This window comes from Apteryx mantelli, chromosome Z (genome assembly GCF_036417845.1).
Source record: "Apteryx mantelli isolate bAptMan1 chromosome Z, bAptMan1.hap1, whole genome shotgun sequence".
Lineage (NCBI taxonomy): Eukaryota > Metazoa > Chordata > Aves > Apterygiformes > Apterygidae > Apteryx > Apteryx mantelli.
Window position 1 is genome coordinate 31666363 of NC_090020.1, and position 16946 is coordinate 31683308.

At 41.3% G+C, this 16946-nt stretch overlaps 1 protein-coding gene across 4 annotated transcripts in view; it reads left to right on the forward strand.

Moving 5' to 3' along the window:
* NTRK2 (neurotrophic receptor tyrosine kinase 2) overlaps nt 1-16946 on the forward strand; it is a 198632-nt gene that overhangs the window by 112059 nt on the left and 69627 nt on the right. For all 4 annotated transcript variants that reach the window (XM_067315695.1, XM_067315697.1, XM_067315696.1 and 1 more), the window contains one exon: nt 3380-3568. In XM_067315695.1, the coding sequence (XP_067171796.1) occupies nt 3380-3568 (189 nt within the window). The remainder of the gene's footprint in view (nt 1-3379; nt 3569-16946) is intronic.

The window sequence follows — 16946 nt, forward strand, 5'->3', positions numbered from 1 at the left end:
CTGCCTTTGAAAAGTAATTAAGTGACCCCATTTAATCAGGATGAAACCACTCTTTAAGACGCTTTAAGAAATTACTTTGATTTGTGCTCAGTGCAAATTCAGGAAAGAGTAGTCCTAGCTTCTTGCCAGCACAGATGATGGCCTCATCTTGCATTCTGGAAAATGGTTTTGCATTAGTGAAATATCACTCATGGGCTGCTGCTGTGAGGAGTCAGCTGCAGTGCTGGCCTGTAAGTATAATGTGACTTAGTGCATGCAGAAAATGAAATGTAACTTCACAGAAAGCAGATAATTTGGCATATAAGCAAGTATGGAAATAGTTTGTGTACCAGTTCGGTCACATCAAAAAATCCCAGCAAAGGAGATGTTTGAAAGGGTGTGAGCTCAACTGCTTCTGATATGCAAAAGTTTCCATCTGTTGAGCTCTGGTTGTCTTAATTAGAGAAAAAATATGCAGGAAATGGGAGTTTTGAAGATGAACAACTACTTCCAAAGACTATTGCATGAGAAGGTTACTTATAAATGAAAGGGATTGCTAAGTGACACTGCACAAATTTCCTGGAGCTGAATGTTTCTTAAATTGTTTCAAACCATTAGGAAGCACATCAGGAACCACCTCATTTTCCAGATTTTCCTCAGCTACTTCAGAGAGATAAATATACTTGGAGTCTACTTCATATCACATGGAAGACTAGCTTTACCAGTTAGCTTAACTGAGTAATTAGATTTATAGAACAGATGTCTACTTTTCACCTGCAGCACTTTGCAGTTCTTACTGATTGAAAAATAGTTCACCATACAAATTGGGTCTTAGAGTAGTGCAAAAATGATTTGATGAACAGAATGAGTTTCTATTCATTATCCTGCTTTACTGTCCTAGAAACGGGTAATGGACACTTTTTCTTGCCATCGTTGCATGTATGTTGAAAGCAAACAATGACCAAGGAACCTTCTTCCTGTGAAGCAGTGAACAGCAAGCCTGAAAAAGACTTAGAGAAGTGCCTCTATTAAATTACATAGCCCAAAGAATTTGCCTGTTTGCTGTAAGGGAAGGAATTTGACCCTCATGCTAAAGCTGTTGAGTACAAAAGGACCCATGAAAATGTGTATTTTTGTGCCTAGTTTTTGGTGCCATTAGCTTGAGATTCAGAAAGCTTGGGGGCATCAGGATATTTTCTAGAAAAATTAAATGATTTTTTTCATGGGTTTGCACTCTGTTTCCACTGCATGCAAACTCTGGTGCACCTCAAAACAGTGCTCTGACTTCACGTACATATCTTGTGTGCCATCTGAGGGACCCTTTCCCACAGTTTGTTAGTCTCTGCACTTCATTAGAAAAATCTTCACCAGAACCCCTTAATCCTGGCAGCTTTCCTAGTAGAATCAATCTTTTGAGGATCTGGGTGATCAGTAATGACAAAAACAGCCTTGGTATTAGTATTTCACTTGATAAATTGCAGAGATCTAGGCATCGCTTACATTTGTCAACAGTGACTTTCCAGTGAAGTGCAAGGCATTTGAAAAATTACCTCTAATGTTTCAGGCTAGAGGGGGAAGTACCTTTTCAAACAATGAGAACATTTCCCTTATGCACCATTAAACCAACTGAGGAAAAAGGAAAGCTGAATAGGGGTGGGAACATGCTTGAGCCTGTATGGCTAGGGTTGAAATAGTGGCATGTCAAGATTATTTAAGTTCTATTCCTGTGAGCCATGCCATGTCATGATAAAGTGCTTTTGTTTTGATACTGTGAGCCACAAAACTGTAAGAGTGTCCAAGTTTCTTTTTTGCAAAGCTTCCCTGTCTTGGCTGCTGTGTCTGGGCTTCTTCTAGTTCTCGTCTTGTTCCTGTAATTGAGTGTGTGCTATGGTAGATCCTCCCCATCTTCTCTCCCATCCTCCATGAAGTACCCACAGGACCTGCTGTTAGTCCTCATCCTCTCTCCCTGTGCACCCCCCACATTGCACCTGCAAATACAGATGCCACATATGTGCAGGTGATACTTAGGTCCCTTTCTTGCCTCTGCGCTGTCCTCCTCTGTCCAGTCTAAACCCTCAGCCTGGAGCTCCAGTGTTTTGCAAAAGAGTAGCTGTCAACTTGGATGAGATGCAGCTTTTCATCTTCCCCGAAGTTCTCTCTGCTACCCTCTTCTTTGATTGCTGTGAATGGTACTGTTATCCTGCCTCTCACTCCTGCCTGCAGGGCAAACCCAGGTGTCTTTGGAGGATGCTGTGCTAGGATAGACATTTCCGGACAGTGAATTATTCCATCTATTTCTAGCTTAGTTTTTTGATTGTTGACATGTGAATGCCACCCTGAAACCCTGTTTAATATTAATGGAGGATGATCTGAAATTTGAATATTGTGGCAGATTAGGTAAAAGATTGTCATTGTTTCATGGTGATTCTGATTTTCTTTGAATTCTGGATGTAAACCGGACTAGGAGGGGTTAAATTGCAAGATTTCAAATGTTATCTGTGTTAATCTCAATGTTATATCAGGGCCCTACAGCTCACAAAAGTGGAACACTGTGCTAAGCAGTTTTTTTAAAACCATTTATAATGTTTATCTCCATGGCACTTCCATTAAAAAATAGAAAGCACAAGTGAGAATAAAACAAAAACTGCCGCTAAATTACTGATCAAAATAAACCCCTCTCTCTGGAAGGTCACTAGACTCAGGTATTGGTGGGGCCTTATAAGCCAGAGAAATGTTCCCCTGGGCTGGATGAGCCCCTGTGAAGTGATGCCAGATCTCATGGTGGAGTGTGGGGTGGGATGAATTTTTCCCACTGCTCTTTTGAGTGCTTGCTGTGCACCTACTGTGGCTCTCCAAATTGTCCTCTGGATTTTGACTTTCAGCCTTTTTGTCTGTCAGAGATCATACTGCTTCCCACGTCAGAATGAGCCTATTGCCTTCATGTCTGTTGTCTTGTTACAATGTCACCTCAAAGGGAAGGTGGACACTCTGCAGCTTTGTGGGAAAAGGCATTATTGCTGTATGGTCTGAGTAGGGCAGAAGGTAAAAACAGTTAATGTGTGTATTTCATAGCTTATTTCTAAGAATGATAGATGGAGTTCATCAGATTTGGAGATCTTTCCCATAGACACACTATGCTTGACATATTCAGTGTAGATGATCTACCAAGAAATAAATTTACATCACATTCTCACTCTTAATGGCCTACCAAAGTTTTTCTCCTATTTCTCCATCTCCACCTAGACAATTCCTGAGGTAAGATAAGCAGGGGACATAAAGAGAACTTTTGCCCAGGGGGACTGAGGACAAACTGATCAAAAAAGAGGAAAAATGGAGTTGGCTGAGGGAAGGGAAATTTTCATTTGCTGAGTTACAGGGAACTTTTTGTTTCTAACTCCAGGTCCTTCTTCAGTTATCAGCAATGACGATGATTCGGCAAGTCCCCTCCATCACATCTCAAATGGCAGTAACACTCCATCTTCTTCTGAGGGGGGTCCAGATGCAGTCATCATCGGGATGACAAAGATTCCCGTCATTGAAAATCCCCAGTACTTTGGGATTACCAACAGTCAGCTCAAGCCAGATACCTGTAAGTACAAATCCTTGCATGTCTTTCAGTCATTCATTTTCCTTGTGCAGGTACTGGGGCTCCTTAACAAAGCTAATAGAAAAATGGTGTAAATTCCTGGGAGTGGAAGGGTGGAGTGGACTGAAAATACATGCAATTTGTTAAGGGGCACATGACGTGAACTGCTTTACATCTGTCAAAGCCAAATTCAGCCCTCGTGATGAATCAATGAAGTTAGCAGCGTTATACTCAAAGCCCGATCCATATTCCATCAGTCACTGGTAGTCCTTCCATTGATTTCAGTGGTCTTTGGCCAGTCCTGTGCACCTAATATATTCTTGGGAGAAAACAAATCCTGGGTCAGAACCAGAAGTCAATATTTGTTCAGCATTATTACATACTCACTGCTTTTAAATTGGTTGTTTTGGCTGTGAATATAACCTAACTTTGAAATCTGAGTATTTGTGAAGTTATAAGAATAATAAGGGTAAAAACTTTCATTTGTTTAATTTCATTGTATAGTTCAAGCACTACAGCTGGAAAAGATGTTGAATATTTAAAAATGGAGCAGGAGTTTTATGACGGACAATAAATGTCATGAACAATTTTTTGGTGTTAAATTAGAAACAGGTGAAATTAATATACTGTAAAAAATATGAAAAGTTAAAAATAATTAACTATGAATTATTAAAAAAGAGCAACCCAAACTTCAGTTATTGCTTTCCATATGTAATAATAGTTTTAGAAGTGGAGGTATGGAATGCTGATTTTTAAAGCAGCAATTGACACTGCAGCAAATAACTGAGAAATATCTTAAGGATATTGTAATCAATAGTAACTGCACTATTTATTATGTCTCATTGGTACATTAAGGTCTTTAAGTGTTTCAGTGAAGGTTGTTTTTGCCTCTTGATTTTGTACATATATTCCTGAAGTGTTGCTGGAGGCCTGATCTGTTTCTCTGGGAAGTCTTTTGAAAGATTCCTGGTGCAGTCAGTGAGCACTGGGTGTGCAACTAAGGGACACCACTTCCTGCATGTATAGTGACTGATTTAGCTTCACAGCACCGAGTGTAGTTTAGGGGCATATGGCCTAGGTCAAAAACCTTTGCCTTCAACTCTGCATAGCTTAAATGCTATAACAGGAATCTTCCTTGATCCATGCATGAGTGCATGCAGGACTTCTAAGGGTGTAAAGACTAATGCCAGACTACCTGCTTGTCTTGTGACCATTAACACTGATCCACAGCTTGATTGTTGCACTAAGCACAATCCACAGACAGATGTTCCTGCAATGCAACAGGAGGCATTTTTCTGCATCTTTATTTTACATCCCTGATGTTCTCTCTCACCATGATTTTGTTGTGTGGCACTGTTTTTTAATTAGAAATACCCCATAATCTCTTCTGCCGGAAGGTATTTGAATAATCTGGCATAGCATATGCAGTAGAGTGCCTTAAATAATCACCGAATTGCTGATCTTGATCAGCACAAGGAAAATGTTACATAGATGCATGTGATTAGAATATTAATTCCTGTGAAAAATAGAAGACACTGGGGAATCACAAATGGGCAACATACCCACTAGAGCTCTCTAAAATTATATAAAAGGCCATGCTTTTAAACATAAGGCTACCGTACCTCCATTCCCAGCTGCATTAGACAACATTGTAATTGTTTAAACAAACACCAGTGACTACAGAGTATTTCACTTTCAGCATTAAGGTTGAAACAACATACATTCTGTTTGGGAGGGGAGAAAAAAACCCTGAACCATATCCCAGAATTCTCTCACATTTAGTAAGCTGCATGTTAAGTACAGAAGCATTAAGTCACGCCTGACTAGTGCTAACTAGGTCCTCATCCTGAAAATACGTAAGTCTGTGTTTGGTTTTGTGTGCTGCAATGAAAGCCACATGGTGTCAGGGAAATTAATCACAGTACATGAAGTTGGCTTGTGCATGAATGTTTGCAGGATGAGGTCTCGAGACTTGCTGTGGTGCTCCTGGGAGGTGCAAGGAGCCACTCTGCTTTCTGCTCCGTTGCTGTGATGGTCCCAGGCTTTGTGCTTTTATTGTTTTAGCAAAGAAAATCAGATAAACTGTGGCAGTGTATAACCTGATAGACCAAGGCAGCTTTCTTCTACCACACTGTGCATCTGTCCAATGAAGAGGGTAATTCAAATTGTCTAGGACAAAAATGGTCTTCTCGTGAATAATTTCACATACTCTCTCTCTCACTCGCTTATTATTACAGAATTGTATTTGTCCTTTCTTAACCCGCCAACCTGCTTCTGATGTGTATTTCTGGTATTTTCAAAGCCCTAAGCTAAGTAGCTCTCATACCTTTTTCTTGTTTACAATAATGCCAGCTCCAAATGTCATCTGGTTTCTCATCTCCAGCAAAATAATTAACAATTACGTTTATTTCCTATCTGGTCTGAGTTCCATTGTCCACTAGCATTAGGCACAGCAGTGACTGTCATGCTGGAAAAGATTCTTATGTATTTAGCATATGCTGGTCTGTGGAAGGAGGTGAGACTTTGAGCTGGGTGAAACTGTACTCAGAATGTATTGCTGTTTTCATGAAAGTTGGAGGAGTACATCTGCTGTGAGTAGAAAGTGGAATTTCTTTTTCATTACCTACTTAAGCCATATTTTAACCTCTCAACAGATAGATATCCATTTCTGAATGCAGTGTGTCAAGCTCCATTGCAAAGTATTAGAACTGACTGTATTTAAAAGAAAATTAAAAAAATTATTTGGATCAGTTCCATCTGAAATTCCATCACTGTATCAGTGAATTGGTACTTTTGCTACTACAGACCTAAATCCTGAAAAATGCTAGCTTATAAAGAGTCAAAGTCTCAGGCTAAAAGTTATTGCTTTTCCTTCCTCTTGAGAGACAGCCTGCAAAGTGGGAAAGTCAAACTGATGAAGACCAACCCCCCCAGCAGCTTCATGGTTTGGGTTCCAGTCTTTACCCCAAAAGACTGATTTTCTGGCCCAGGTTTCAGCACAAATGCTCATCTGCACCTTTAATCGATACACCAGGAGAACATTATCCTTTCTCTTCCGACTGGGATTGGCTGGTATTTCCCATTTGGACCAGTCACTGTCTGAACTACCTGCTTTCCTGGCCAGCAAACCCACTGATGCCTCTTCAGCACTTGTCTGTCTGCCACCCTGTCCTGGTGCTCCTGGCTCTTCTTTTCTGTGCTGTGGACCTTCGGTTGCTCCTGGCTGGTGGGCTCTTCTGGCACTCTAATATTAATCTTGAATATTTCTGCTTTGAAAGTTTGCAGTGTGTGGTGCACAGATGTGTTTAAGACACATGCCAGACTTGGTCCCTTTTCATTTGAAATCAGAACATACCTCTTGTTTGGTGGTACCTGGCTAACTGTGGCAACTCTGATTTGTGTGATGTGTGAGAGAGTTTACAGCCTGGGCATGGTGAAAGCTCTTAAAAAGTGCACTTAACTTCATTATAAAACAGGTAGTGTTGCACTAGCATAAGCCTGCAAACCTTTTGCCTGGGAATGACTGATAGCATTCAGTTGTTGAGTTGAAAATCAGGCCGTAACTTTTAAGTGAAATAATATCATCAACTGCAGGAAAATTGCAAGGATTGCAAACACTGAGGAGATTATTCTCCCTGATATCAACCAGACTGTCTAATACCTTGCTGGCACAGCAGCTAACCATTGCTAGAAGGTTAGCTTCACTAATCCTATGATATGTTGCAGCCTCTAAGCTATTTGGTCTTTTCATTGATAATATGACATTTCACAGCTTGGTCTTCTACATCCCTGCATTGAATTTGTAGTTGCTAAAGTTATCAACTGAGCCTGCCATACCTGTTTAAACAGGATGGAAAAAAACAAAGATGTTTTCGCTACGAACAGCTATGGAGCGTCTACAGTCATCACTTAGCTTGCAGCACAGTGCTTGGAATATATCAGCCCATAATGGTTACTTTTCAGCAGTTAATGGTGGAAATGCAGTCAGTAAACACACATTGTCCTGTTGGGAGTAATGTGAAAAGCAAAACCTGTGGAGAGGACATGCGTAAAATGTCAGTGGAAGTGCCAAGTTGAACCTCTCAGGGCAGAACTTGGATACGAAGCTGCTTTCAAGTGGATTTGGGATTTGGAGAACCAAATTCTTCTCTGAATTTCACCCAAGTAACCCCCCCTCACAGCAGTCACTGTTGTTGCTGGGTGCAACTGAAAGGAAGATGGGAGCTCTTCTCTTCCATGTAGAGAGGTTTGTAAGACAGCTCCAGAGTTCAGGTGCCTCAGGATGAATCAGCAGCAACTGCATCACTTTCATCCCTTAAGATATTATTGATGCAAAATAATGGACTGGGCAGGCATGTTAACTAAGTGGTGGGAGGTTTAGTGGCAAGGTGTTTTCAGTGGCCAGCATTGCACATATCTTTTGTGTTTCAGATGATGTGGCGTGGACTGTGGCTTGCATAGAAGAAATTTGCATATATTTATGAAATAGTGGTAATATCTGGTCTGTATTTCTGTAGTATGGGGTGTGTTCCTAGAGGTGCAGGAGTGTGAATGTGCAGTTTAGATATATGCACTGGATAATATTGTACTGAAAAAACAGAGGATTAGTTAGACTCCACTGAAAAGTAATCATAATTATTGTATTTAATTGCTTCCAGTATTCCTGTTTTACTAACTTTGAGTGTCTTAATTCAGATTCTAATGGTTAAAAATGGAAAAATACACTTGAATCATTTGAGTTAGTGGACAAGATGCTATCCACATACTTGCTGTGAATAATTACCACACTTCCAGTTGGCCTCTGTTAGAGAAACTCTGAAGCTGATTGTACTTCGCTAGAAATAATTCCTGTAAATTAATTTTGAATGATTTTGCTAATCTGAAAAAATTAATTTACAGTCGAAAGCTCCAGTTCCATGGTAAAATTTCTAATTGCACACATGGTGGTAATTTTAAAGGCAAAAGTTTTGAGAACAGCCCTCTCCTATCCTGTTTTGAAAACTGACCTTTTCAATTTGCTGTACATTTGAGGGATTGTCACACCATTTAGTTAAAGCCGATCTCAATCTTTTACTTAATTATTCTGTGGCTATAGATTTCTTTTTAATGTATGAGGAGCCGTACTTTGGCTGTCCCAGTTAGGTAGGAAAGCTGCAGAAATGCTTTGCTTCAGTCCACCACTGTCTTGAATGACTTCAAATCACTAGAATTTGGGAGCAAATTAAAAAGGAGGGTTATTCTTGTCATTTTAAAATGACTCCCACAGTACTGGACTTAACTTTTTAAAGCCATAACTCTTGGAGTCTGGTGACAATTTCAGATTTAATTTAAAAAGGAAAAAATATTGATGCTTGAGAATGTGAGTCAGACCCCAGATGCCTGAGGAAACAGAAGAAGATCTGGATTTGTTTTTCTTCTCATTTTTATGTTGTGATTTCTTTAATGTAGCGTCATGATTTGGGGGCATCTGAGTATGTCTGCTGCATGTTGGGGTTTGCAGGCCCTGTGGGATAGTGGGAGGGCTCGCAGGGAGTGCAGAGCTATCCCCGTGCCAAAGCAGGGCCTCTGCCACCCTGAAGAGATGGCTCTGGCACATCCTCCCCAGAGCTGAAGAGGGCAAAAATTGGGACCATCTGAATTGCGTTCCCTCTCCCAGGCTGCTTGTAGAAGGGTGCAGCTACTTGCAGTTCAGTACCCAGGTGTCTCCTTGGCTCTGGTCACTCACTTCTAGCAAGGGTGACTGGTTTCCCTTCATGTTCCCATCAGGCTGAATGGCCTTCTCCCCAGACCTTGGATCAAGAGCAAAGGGCCGTTTGATCTGAACAAGCATAGTCTATATATAGTCTATATTTAAAGATAGTCTATATTTCTAGAGGGAAGTCAACAGAATGATGGGGATATGGTCACTAGGTACATATTTTCCAGGCTTAATTGCCTAAGGAGTCCTGCAGCAGAGCCTGGCCCCAGCACATCTGATCCTGCTGGTGCAGCCCTGTCCCTTTCCTCTCACAGCGTGTAAGCTCTCATGCTTCACAAAGCCCACTGCAGAGCGAGGACGTGAGAAGCCAGCGAGGCGAAAGCTGCAGACAGAAATGGGAAAATTCACCAACAGTGAGTCTCTACACTGCAGAGATCTGCCAGGGATCTCAGCCAGAGCAACAAATCAGTTTGTTTCTGCTTACTTCTCATCCCACATGCACAGTGTACTGTAAAACACAAAAATGCACACTGCCTGCATCGGACAGCCCCTATTTGACTGCATTTCCCAAGTAACAAATACAGAGTGTTCCAGGTTGTATCTAGCACCCTACACTCTCCGTAAAGTTGTGAGGAATAGAGGAAATTTTTTACATGCTTTACAGCATAGGAAATACCAAGTATGTTGGTCCTTGTGCACAGAAAAAGGGTCTCCCAAGAGAAATACCCTGACAGCATTTCCATCTCTTTTAAAAAGCTTGTATATCTCAGTGACCACAACAGAAAAGCTGCTATTGTGGTTTCTTAGCCAGCTCAGCCTAGGGTTTTTCCATTCACTCCCTAAATTTGCAGAGCTGAAAATTTATAAGCAGCTTTTTTCCTATAAAAGACACCCTGACCTCAATAGCCAGAACACAGAGAAAAGAAGCAAAACTGAACAATTTTAGTGAAATCCAGCCTGGGAAGAAAAACCTTGCTGCCCAGACTGAACTTACCAGACTCGATGCTCATTGGCAACCAGAGTTTAGAGTCTGGGAGGTTTAATGGAGCACTTTCTGTACCAAAATCAGAATCTTCAGATGCTGAAAACTAAGAAGCCCTTGACTGTCACAATTGAAGTGGAGAATACAAGGAGGGAGATGTATAAAATTTACTGTTTGTCCTGCTCCTGTTGCTTGCCTTGCTCTAAAGACATTTGTATATTTTATTGGCTAGACTAAATATTTTTGTAGTTCAGTTGCCTGTTTTAATCCTTGGTTACAGTCACCATTTAAGAAATGTATCTTTGTGATTGTCCATGAAGTCATGCACATGTCAGAGATGTCAGCTGCATACATTGGTGATATATTAGTTGCATTTCACTTTTCTTAACTTGGCAGCAGATTTGTCTCCTATACCATTGCAGATTGAGCCTCACATATTTTCCAAATTATCTGGTTACGTATTTTCATTGCCCAGCAAACAAAATGTAACAAGGAATAAATAAATTTGTGAAAAATTAGATTTTTAACACTTGCTGCTCATTCTGAATCTCAGCAGACCTGCAGTTTTTTTACTTTTTCAACCAGATGGAATAAATTCTCCCAAAGGCTGAAGTCTTCAACTTGAGAGCGTGGGTTTCAACCTTGTTAAAAATTCAGGATTGAAAGAAAAGAATTTTACCACATCTAGTCTAGATGCAAACCTATACAGTCATTTTTGCCTCAGAAGTTACTTGTGTTGCAGTCTTGATCTGTACATGAAGTCTATTTATATCTAGTAAAAAGGCAAGTGGTTACTTTTTCAGCAAAATGTTTACTTTTCATCACACAAAATGGTATTTTGCGACCAGATTTATTTGGTAAACTGCTGCTTGCTCTGGGAGTCCTACTGCTCAGTATGCAACTACAGGAAAGAACAGAGTGGCTTCTGGCCTTTGGTTTATGAACAGTATGAGTGGTTTATCACCTGAAAATACAGCATGTGAAACATACTTTTCCCTAAATAGGGGATGTTAAAAGAAAGAGACCTGAGCAACAAAGATCCAAAGTATGCATCAGCTACCAAAGCAGAGTATGGGACAAGGCAACATGAAGCATGTACTCCGAGTAAGGCGTCCAGTGCCACAATCTACAGATAAAATTTGCACCTTCTTTTATAAATTCATCGGGTAGACTAGACTTCAGGAAGCACACCGTTCTTCTTCAGCAGAGCACTGAAAGGTGCTGTTAACATCAAGCCCAGCCACAGGCTTCACGTAAAGCACATACTTAAGGACTTTACAAAAGATGAAGTAGAATTAAACGTATGCATAAGCATTCTTTGCAACTGGGGTACTAGTCAAGATAAAAAAACCAGCCCTTTTTTAGTAGGTGTAATCTTGGCGGCATTGCTGTGTTCAGTCTTTAGCTATGTCATTTGACAATACATCTGCATCAAACATGTATACAATACTTTTGCACCAGAGTATGTAGCTAAATCAGTAACAGGTATGTGACAAATGGCACCATTTATATTGTTATGATTAAATTATCCCTTTCAGATTCTGTGCTGGATAGTAAATTCTAGGGATGTTGACTTTATATACATAAACCTGCATTTGTTTATGAAAACATATCTGGAAAATGATATAATGGGGCTTAAAAGGGGTAGTCCTTATGTATAAGTTGAATGGAAAAAAATGTAATTCATTGTAGAAAACTCTTGATAAAGAGCGTAGACATGGGAGCAGGATTGGGCCTTTGATTTATTTCTTTGTGTCAGTGAGAGTTTTGGCTAAACAAGAAATACAGGTCCCAAGGAAGAAAGATAGTGTGAATAAGAAAGATACTACAATAAAATAAGAAAGAAAAATATGAAAATGTTTATAAATATAAATATTTAATATTTTAGTTCTACATTTCATCACATAATTAATTCACCAGTGTGACCTTTTTTGGCACAGAAAGATCCAATAAATCTTCAAGTAGGAGAAAACCAGAAATAAATCAAATAACTCTGTAACCAAAATAACTTCATAAATGAATCCAACTTCTCATTTTCTTGAGTTCATCACCAAGCAATGGCATCATTATTAAAAAGTGTGAGCTGGCAAAATGCAGTTAGCTCTGAGCACAAGCTCACCCCAAGATGAACTTTGGAAAAAAAAAGCCCCACAATCAGGAATATGGTTGTCTACAATAAATGTTGATTAAGGTGTTTATCGTAGCAGCAGCATGAGCCATACTGTTTTTCAGCTGTGTATAGTGTTTTCACACCTCTTGCTGGCAGTGGTCTCTAAGGAAATAAGGCTCTTGGTACTTAGAGGGCTATTTCTGAGAGCAGTTTGGCAGATGGTGAAGGCGACAAGAGCGCGCGGTCAGCTCTGCGAGGCTGCCGACCCTCGGTGCAGGATGACCGGGAGCTGCGACGTGTCAGGTGACGTGCAGAGCCGCCAGCATGGCTCAGCAGCGCATTGCCACCTCCGCCCGCTCTGCGACGTTCATGGGGGTCCGTGCGTGAAGGCAGCTGTGTTAGGGGCATAGAGTAGGGCAGCAACAAATGAAACGTAACAGCCTTTTAAAACGGTATCAGCACTGAAAGTAACACAGTATTTAATATTCTGCATCTTCAAATCACTTTTCAAGCATTGCCTTGTTCATTAAACCTCTCCACAGGCTCCTCATTGCTCACAAGAGCAGTTGGGGCAAAATAATAAGACTGCTTTTTTCTCCCCAGAAGGTATTTAATTAATATACCTGTTTTAGTTTAGACATATATTCTGTATAGTAGGATACCAGAGCTCAGCATTTTTTGACACACTTAAAAAATGTGATTACATAGACAATTCCAGGAATGAGCTTCAGTCAGTAATTAACATAAAAACCCAGCGCTGAAGTGTATCTTTATGATCTTCTTTTAGAGCCCTCCCTTTCTTGCTTTCACCTTGCTTTTCCTTGTAGAAAAGCTTAGAGGTTGATTAAGCTGATTCTAGTTTGGTCTGTTGGACAAAAGCTAGAGGACCTCTTGCTGCCAGCTGCCCTCTCTTCCAAAGGTGCAGAAGGGACCTCTGCTTTCCAGTACTGTGGCTGAGGGGCGCAAGCAGACACAGGTGGTCTTTCAGCTCAGTAGTTCCCAGGCCACTAGGTATAAATTTCCAAGCATGCAGCCAGGTGTTGAGCAGGACATTCGATAGATGGACAGGTTGTCACTTTTCAAAGGCCAGTGTGTGGATTAAGTCATGAGGCCTACAGATTTGGTATGAAGTGAGCACTGACTGGGTCTTATCTCTAGCCCATCAATGCCCATAATAATTGAAGGCTATTATTTGCAGATTGCTGGGGAATCACTGTGATTGAAGTATAAAGTGCCTGCAGGGGAAAAAAGTGTCAAATATCTGAAGTCAAGACCCTACAACAAGATCTGAAATTGTTAAAGTTCTGTTGATGAAAAATTGTGCAGTACCTCTAGCTAGCAACTTACCCACTAGCTTTTGGGGGTAATTAAACAGAAACATTTAAATGGAAAACACATTGCGTGAGTGTATTGGTTGCATTTAGGAAGAATATGTAGTGTGTATGCATACTAGTTGTTGCCTATTTCTCTAAATTTCAGTGTATCTCTGTATAACTAATAATCTCTCTAGGGATTTTTTTTTTAATTTCAGGATTATACGAGTCTATATTCCATTTTCAGAAGTCAGCTAGGCACATGAGATGAGAATCTCAAAGGCATTCAGGTGCCGAACGTCTGAAACCAACAACTAACTGGGTTTCTGGAAAGCACCTAAGTAGATTTGAAGTATAAATTTTTTGTAATCAATAGAAATTAACCATCTTAATCAGCTTGGGACAATTCCAGTAAATGATTCTTCACCTTTAGGTACCTAACTGCCTTTAAAATCTGGTTGCTGGAGACTGCTGAAAGTCAGTAATTACATGGGTCACAAGGTGCAAGAAAAGGCTTTAGGTTTCCAGGAGGACTGCCTTGAGCAGCAATGAGTCGCGTCTGAGGGTTAGTGTCAGAGTTAAGGAGATGGAAGCTCTCTTCCCAAAGGCGCCTTCCTACCCCATTTCCCTCCTCTGATCCTTTTGGTTTCCTGTGGCATTAGAAAGAAAGACTGGATGGTTGTCTATGCCATGTGGTTATTTATTCCCACAGTAGTATAGTGAGAAGCCAAATATAATTTCAAACAGTTCCCCAATTTATATAATTTTGAAGGAAATACAGATTTGACAGATTTTTGAACTGCCATTATGAATATCTGCTTGAGAGACAGTTCCAGTTAGAATCTTTCTAAAATGAAACCATTCCCACATGGCTCTTCTTATTTCTGAGTATTAATTAGAATTTGTTTAGTTTTTGTTTCTCAGGCTGTCTTCCAAGGATGTGCTTTCATTTTTGGGTGCCCACAGCCTGAAGGCCTGCGGCTGCCTCAACGGACAAAAGAAATAGCTGAAAACAATACCCATCAAGGGGAACATGTCCCACACAAAGCAGAGAGGAACAGAAAAAGAGAGAAACAAATGGGAAAGAAACAAAAAATCTCCGTCTCAGCCTTTGGTAAAGAAAGAACAATACATGACTGATTGGCTCCAACTGCTTGTGCAGGAGGACATGATTTGTCTTGTCCCCATTTTATTCTCATCAGAAGAAAAGCAACTGCTTTGCTGTATTTGCAGTCTCCACTCAAAAGGCTGTTGAGACTGGGATAGCAATGGGATTGCCTCCAGACAGAAATGCATTGAGCAGCAGTATGTGGGGAAGCTTGAAAAGCTCCTTCTTGGGTGGTAATGCACAAGGCAAAAGCTTATGGGATCAGTCTTACATCCTCTGTAAGCAAACGGAAGCACTCCATTGCACAAGGTTGCTCTTTCCAGCACTGTCTTGTAATGTGCTTGAGATCAGTCTGTCTGTGAAGCTCCTCATGTCACCAGGAAGGCAGAAAGGTGCTGTGTCATTAGGTGAGAGTAAGATGAGCTGTGTTATCATGGTCCCACCTCTGTCTATGGTAAATTGTCAGCTTAGTTCACATGCTGTATTTAGACAGTTAGGGAATGGACAAATTGCCACATTGCATCTCACTAGTAACTGTTTTGGTACCTAAAAATGCCTGGTGCTGTATACATTAGAAAACCTTCACCAGGTAAGTATCTAATAATCCTTAAGTAGTATGTTTCTTCCAGATCTTCCAACACTTAGAGGTTAGTTAACACTCTGGCACAAAAGGTTTATGTCCTTTTCAAATGTCAGCCCTGTGTAATAAACCTGCAGATATTTCTAATATACCAGAGGTAGCCAGCTTGACATTAAGAGCAGCATATGAATGTCTTCCTGTGGCTGAAACGCTTGGGACGTGGTGAGCAGAGGAGAAGGGGGATCAGAAGCGTTTGAAAGGCCATTGGCTTGTGGCTTGCCAGCACCCTTGCCGTTGTGGTGGGCAGACCCTGGCCCGCAGCAGCACCTGGCCTGGCCATGCCTCTCACCATCCTGTCCTGCCTCCCCATGCCGGGCTGCCATTGGGGTGGGCACAGCCGTGCTCCTAGGACCCTGTCCCAGCAGCCGGTGATGCCAAATGCCGTCAGCATCGTCAGAGACACCTTAGTGTCACAGCAGCCTGACGAACAGGGTGAGGCTTTGGTGCTGCTGTGCAGACTTGGATTCTCCCAGTGCATCCGCAGTTTGCCAGTAATGGCTTCAGTGCCTGGCTGAGCAACTGCTCTAGCTGCCCGTGCTGCCCCTTTGCAGCGGGGTGGAGGGGGCAGAAGGCCGGCCAGCTCTCCCTCCCGTGGCTGAGTGTGGGTATGAACTGCCTTCGACTTCAAGTCGCTTCAGTTCTCCGGCAGCTGTCGGGCAGGCTGGATCCACAGGCTGGAGCCCTTCAGCAGTCAGGAGATTCCTAAGGCTTTTCGGTCTGCTCAGCTGGTGGGCAGGCTCCTTTCAATCCTAACCCTCGGAGGAGACATCAGATTCATATCCTCAGTGAGGCATGGTTTCAGGTACATACCTGTGCATTGTTGGTAAATACGGTAAATCACAGTCCTCATCTTGAGGACGTGGTAAAGGAATGCAGACTTAAGGCAAAAATTCATATATGTCTCCTTAAAGAACATGTCTCCTTTTCCTCTTAGCTCAGCTGTTTTGCTTTTGGAGGAGGAGGCTCAGGCCTTTTGTTCTGCTTGCAGATCTAGTGGATCCTTCTGAAAGTAGATCTGAATTCATCCATTGCCAGCAATCCTTATCTTCCTGGAAGGTGACTCCTTCCCAGCTCATCTAAGTCTTCTGCATTGCATATTCTGATCCAGCGTGTTTCCTAGCTGGAATTGTCTGCAGTTTGGTTTTGCACTTATATCAAAATGTTGTATTGCATTTTAAGATTACAATTTTTTGCATCTTTTGATGGCAGCATTTTAGAGACTCCTGAAATGATGCCAGGCTAAGGAAGAAACACAGTGCAAAATAAGGCATGTCTTTCAGAAATAAGGAAGAAGAAAATTTTCAACTCTTCTCTGCAGTCATAGCCTCTCTAGAGGCCTGATCCAGAATTGATTTCCCATTGAAATCAATGGGAGTCTTTCCAGTCCATTGATTTCTGTGTGTTTTGAGTCAGACCTCAACTTCATGAAGCAGGACTGTGCTGAATGGCAACATTAAAGAAACCTGCAGTGTGCTGATTAAAAAATATATATTCATAGAATTGTCTGTATGTTTCTGCTCTGCAGTAAGA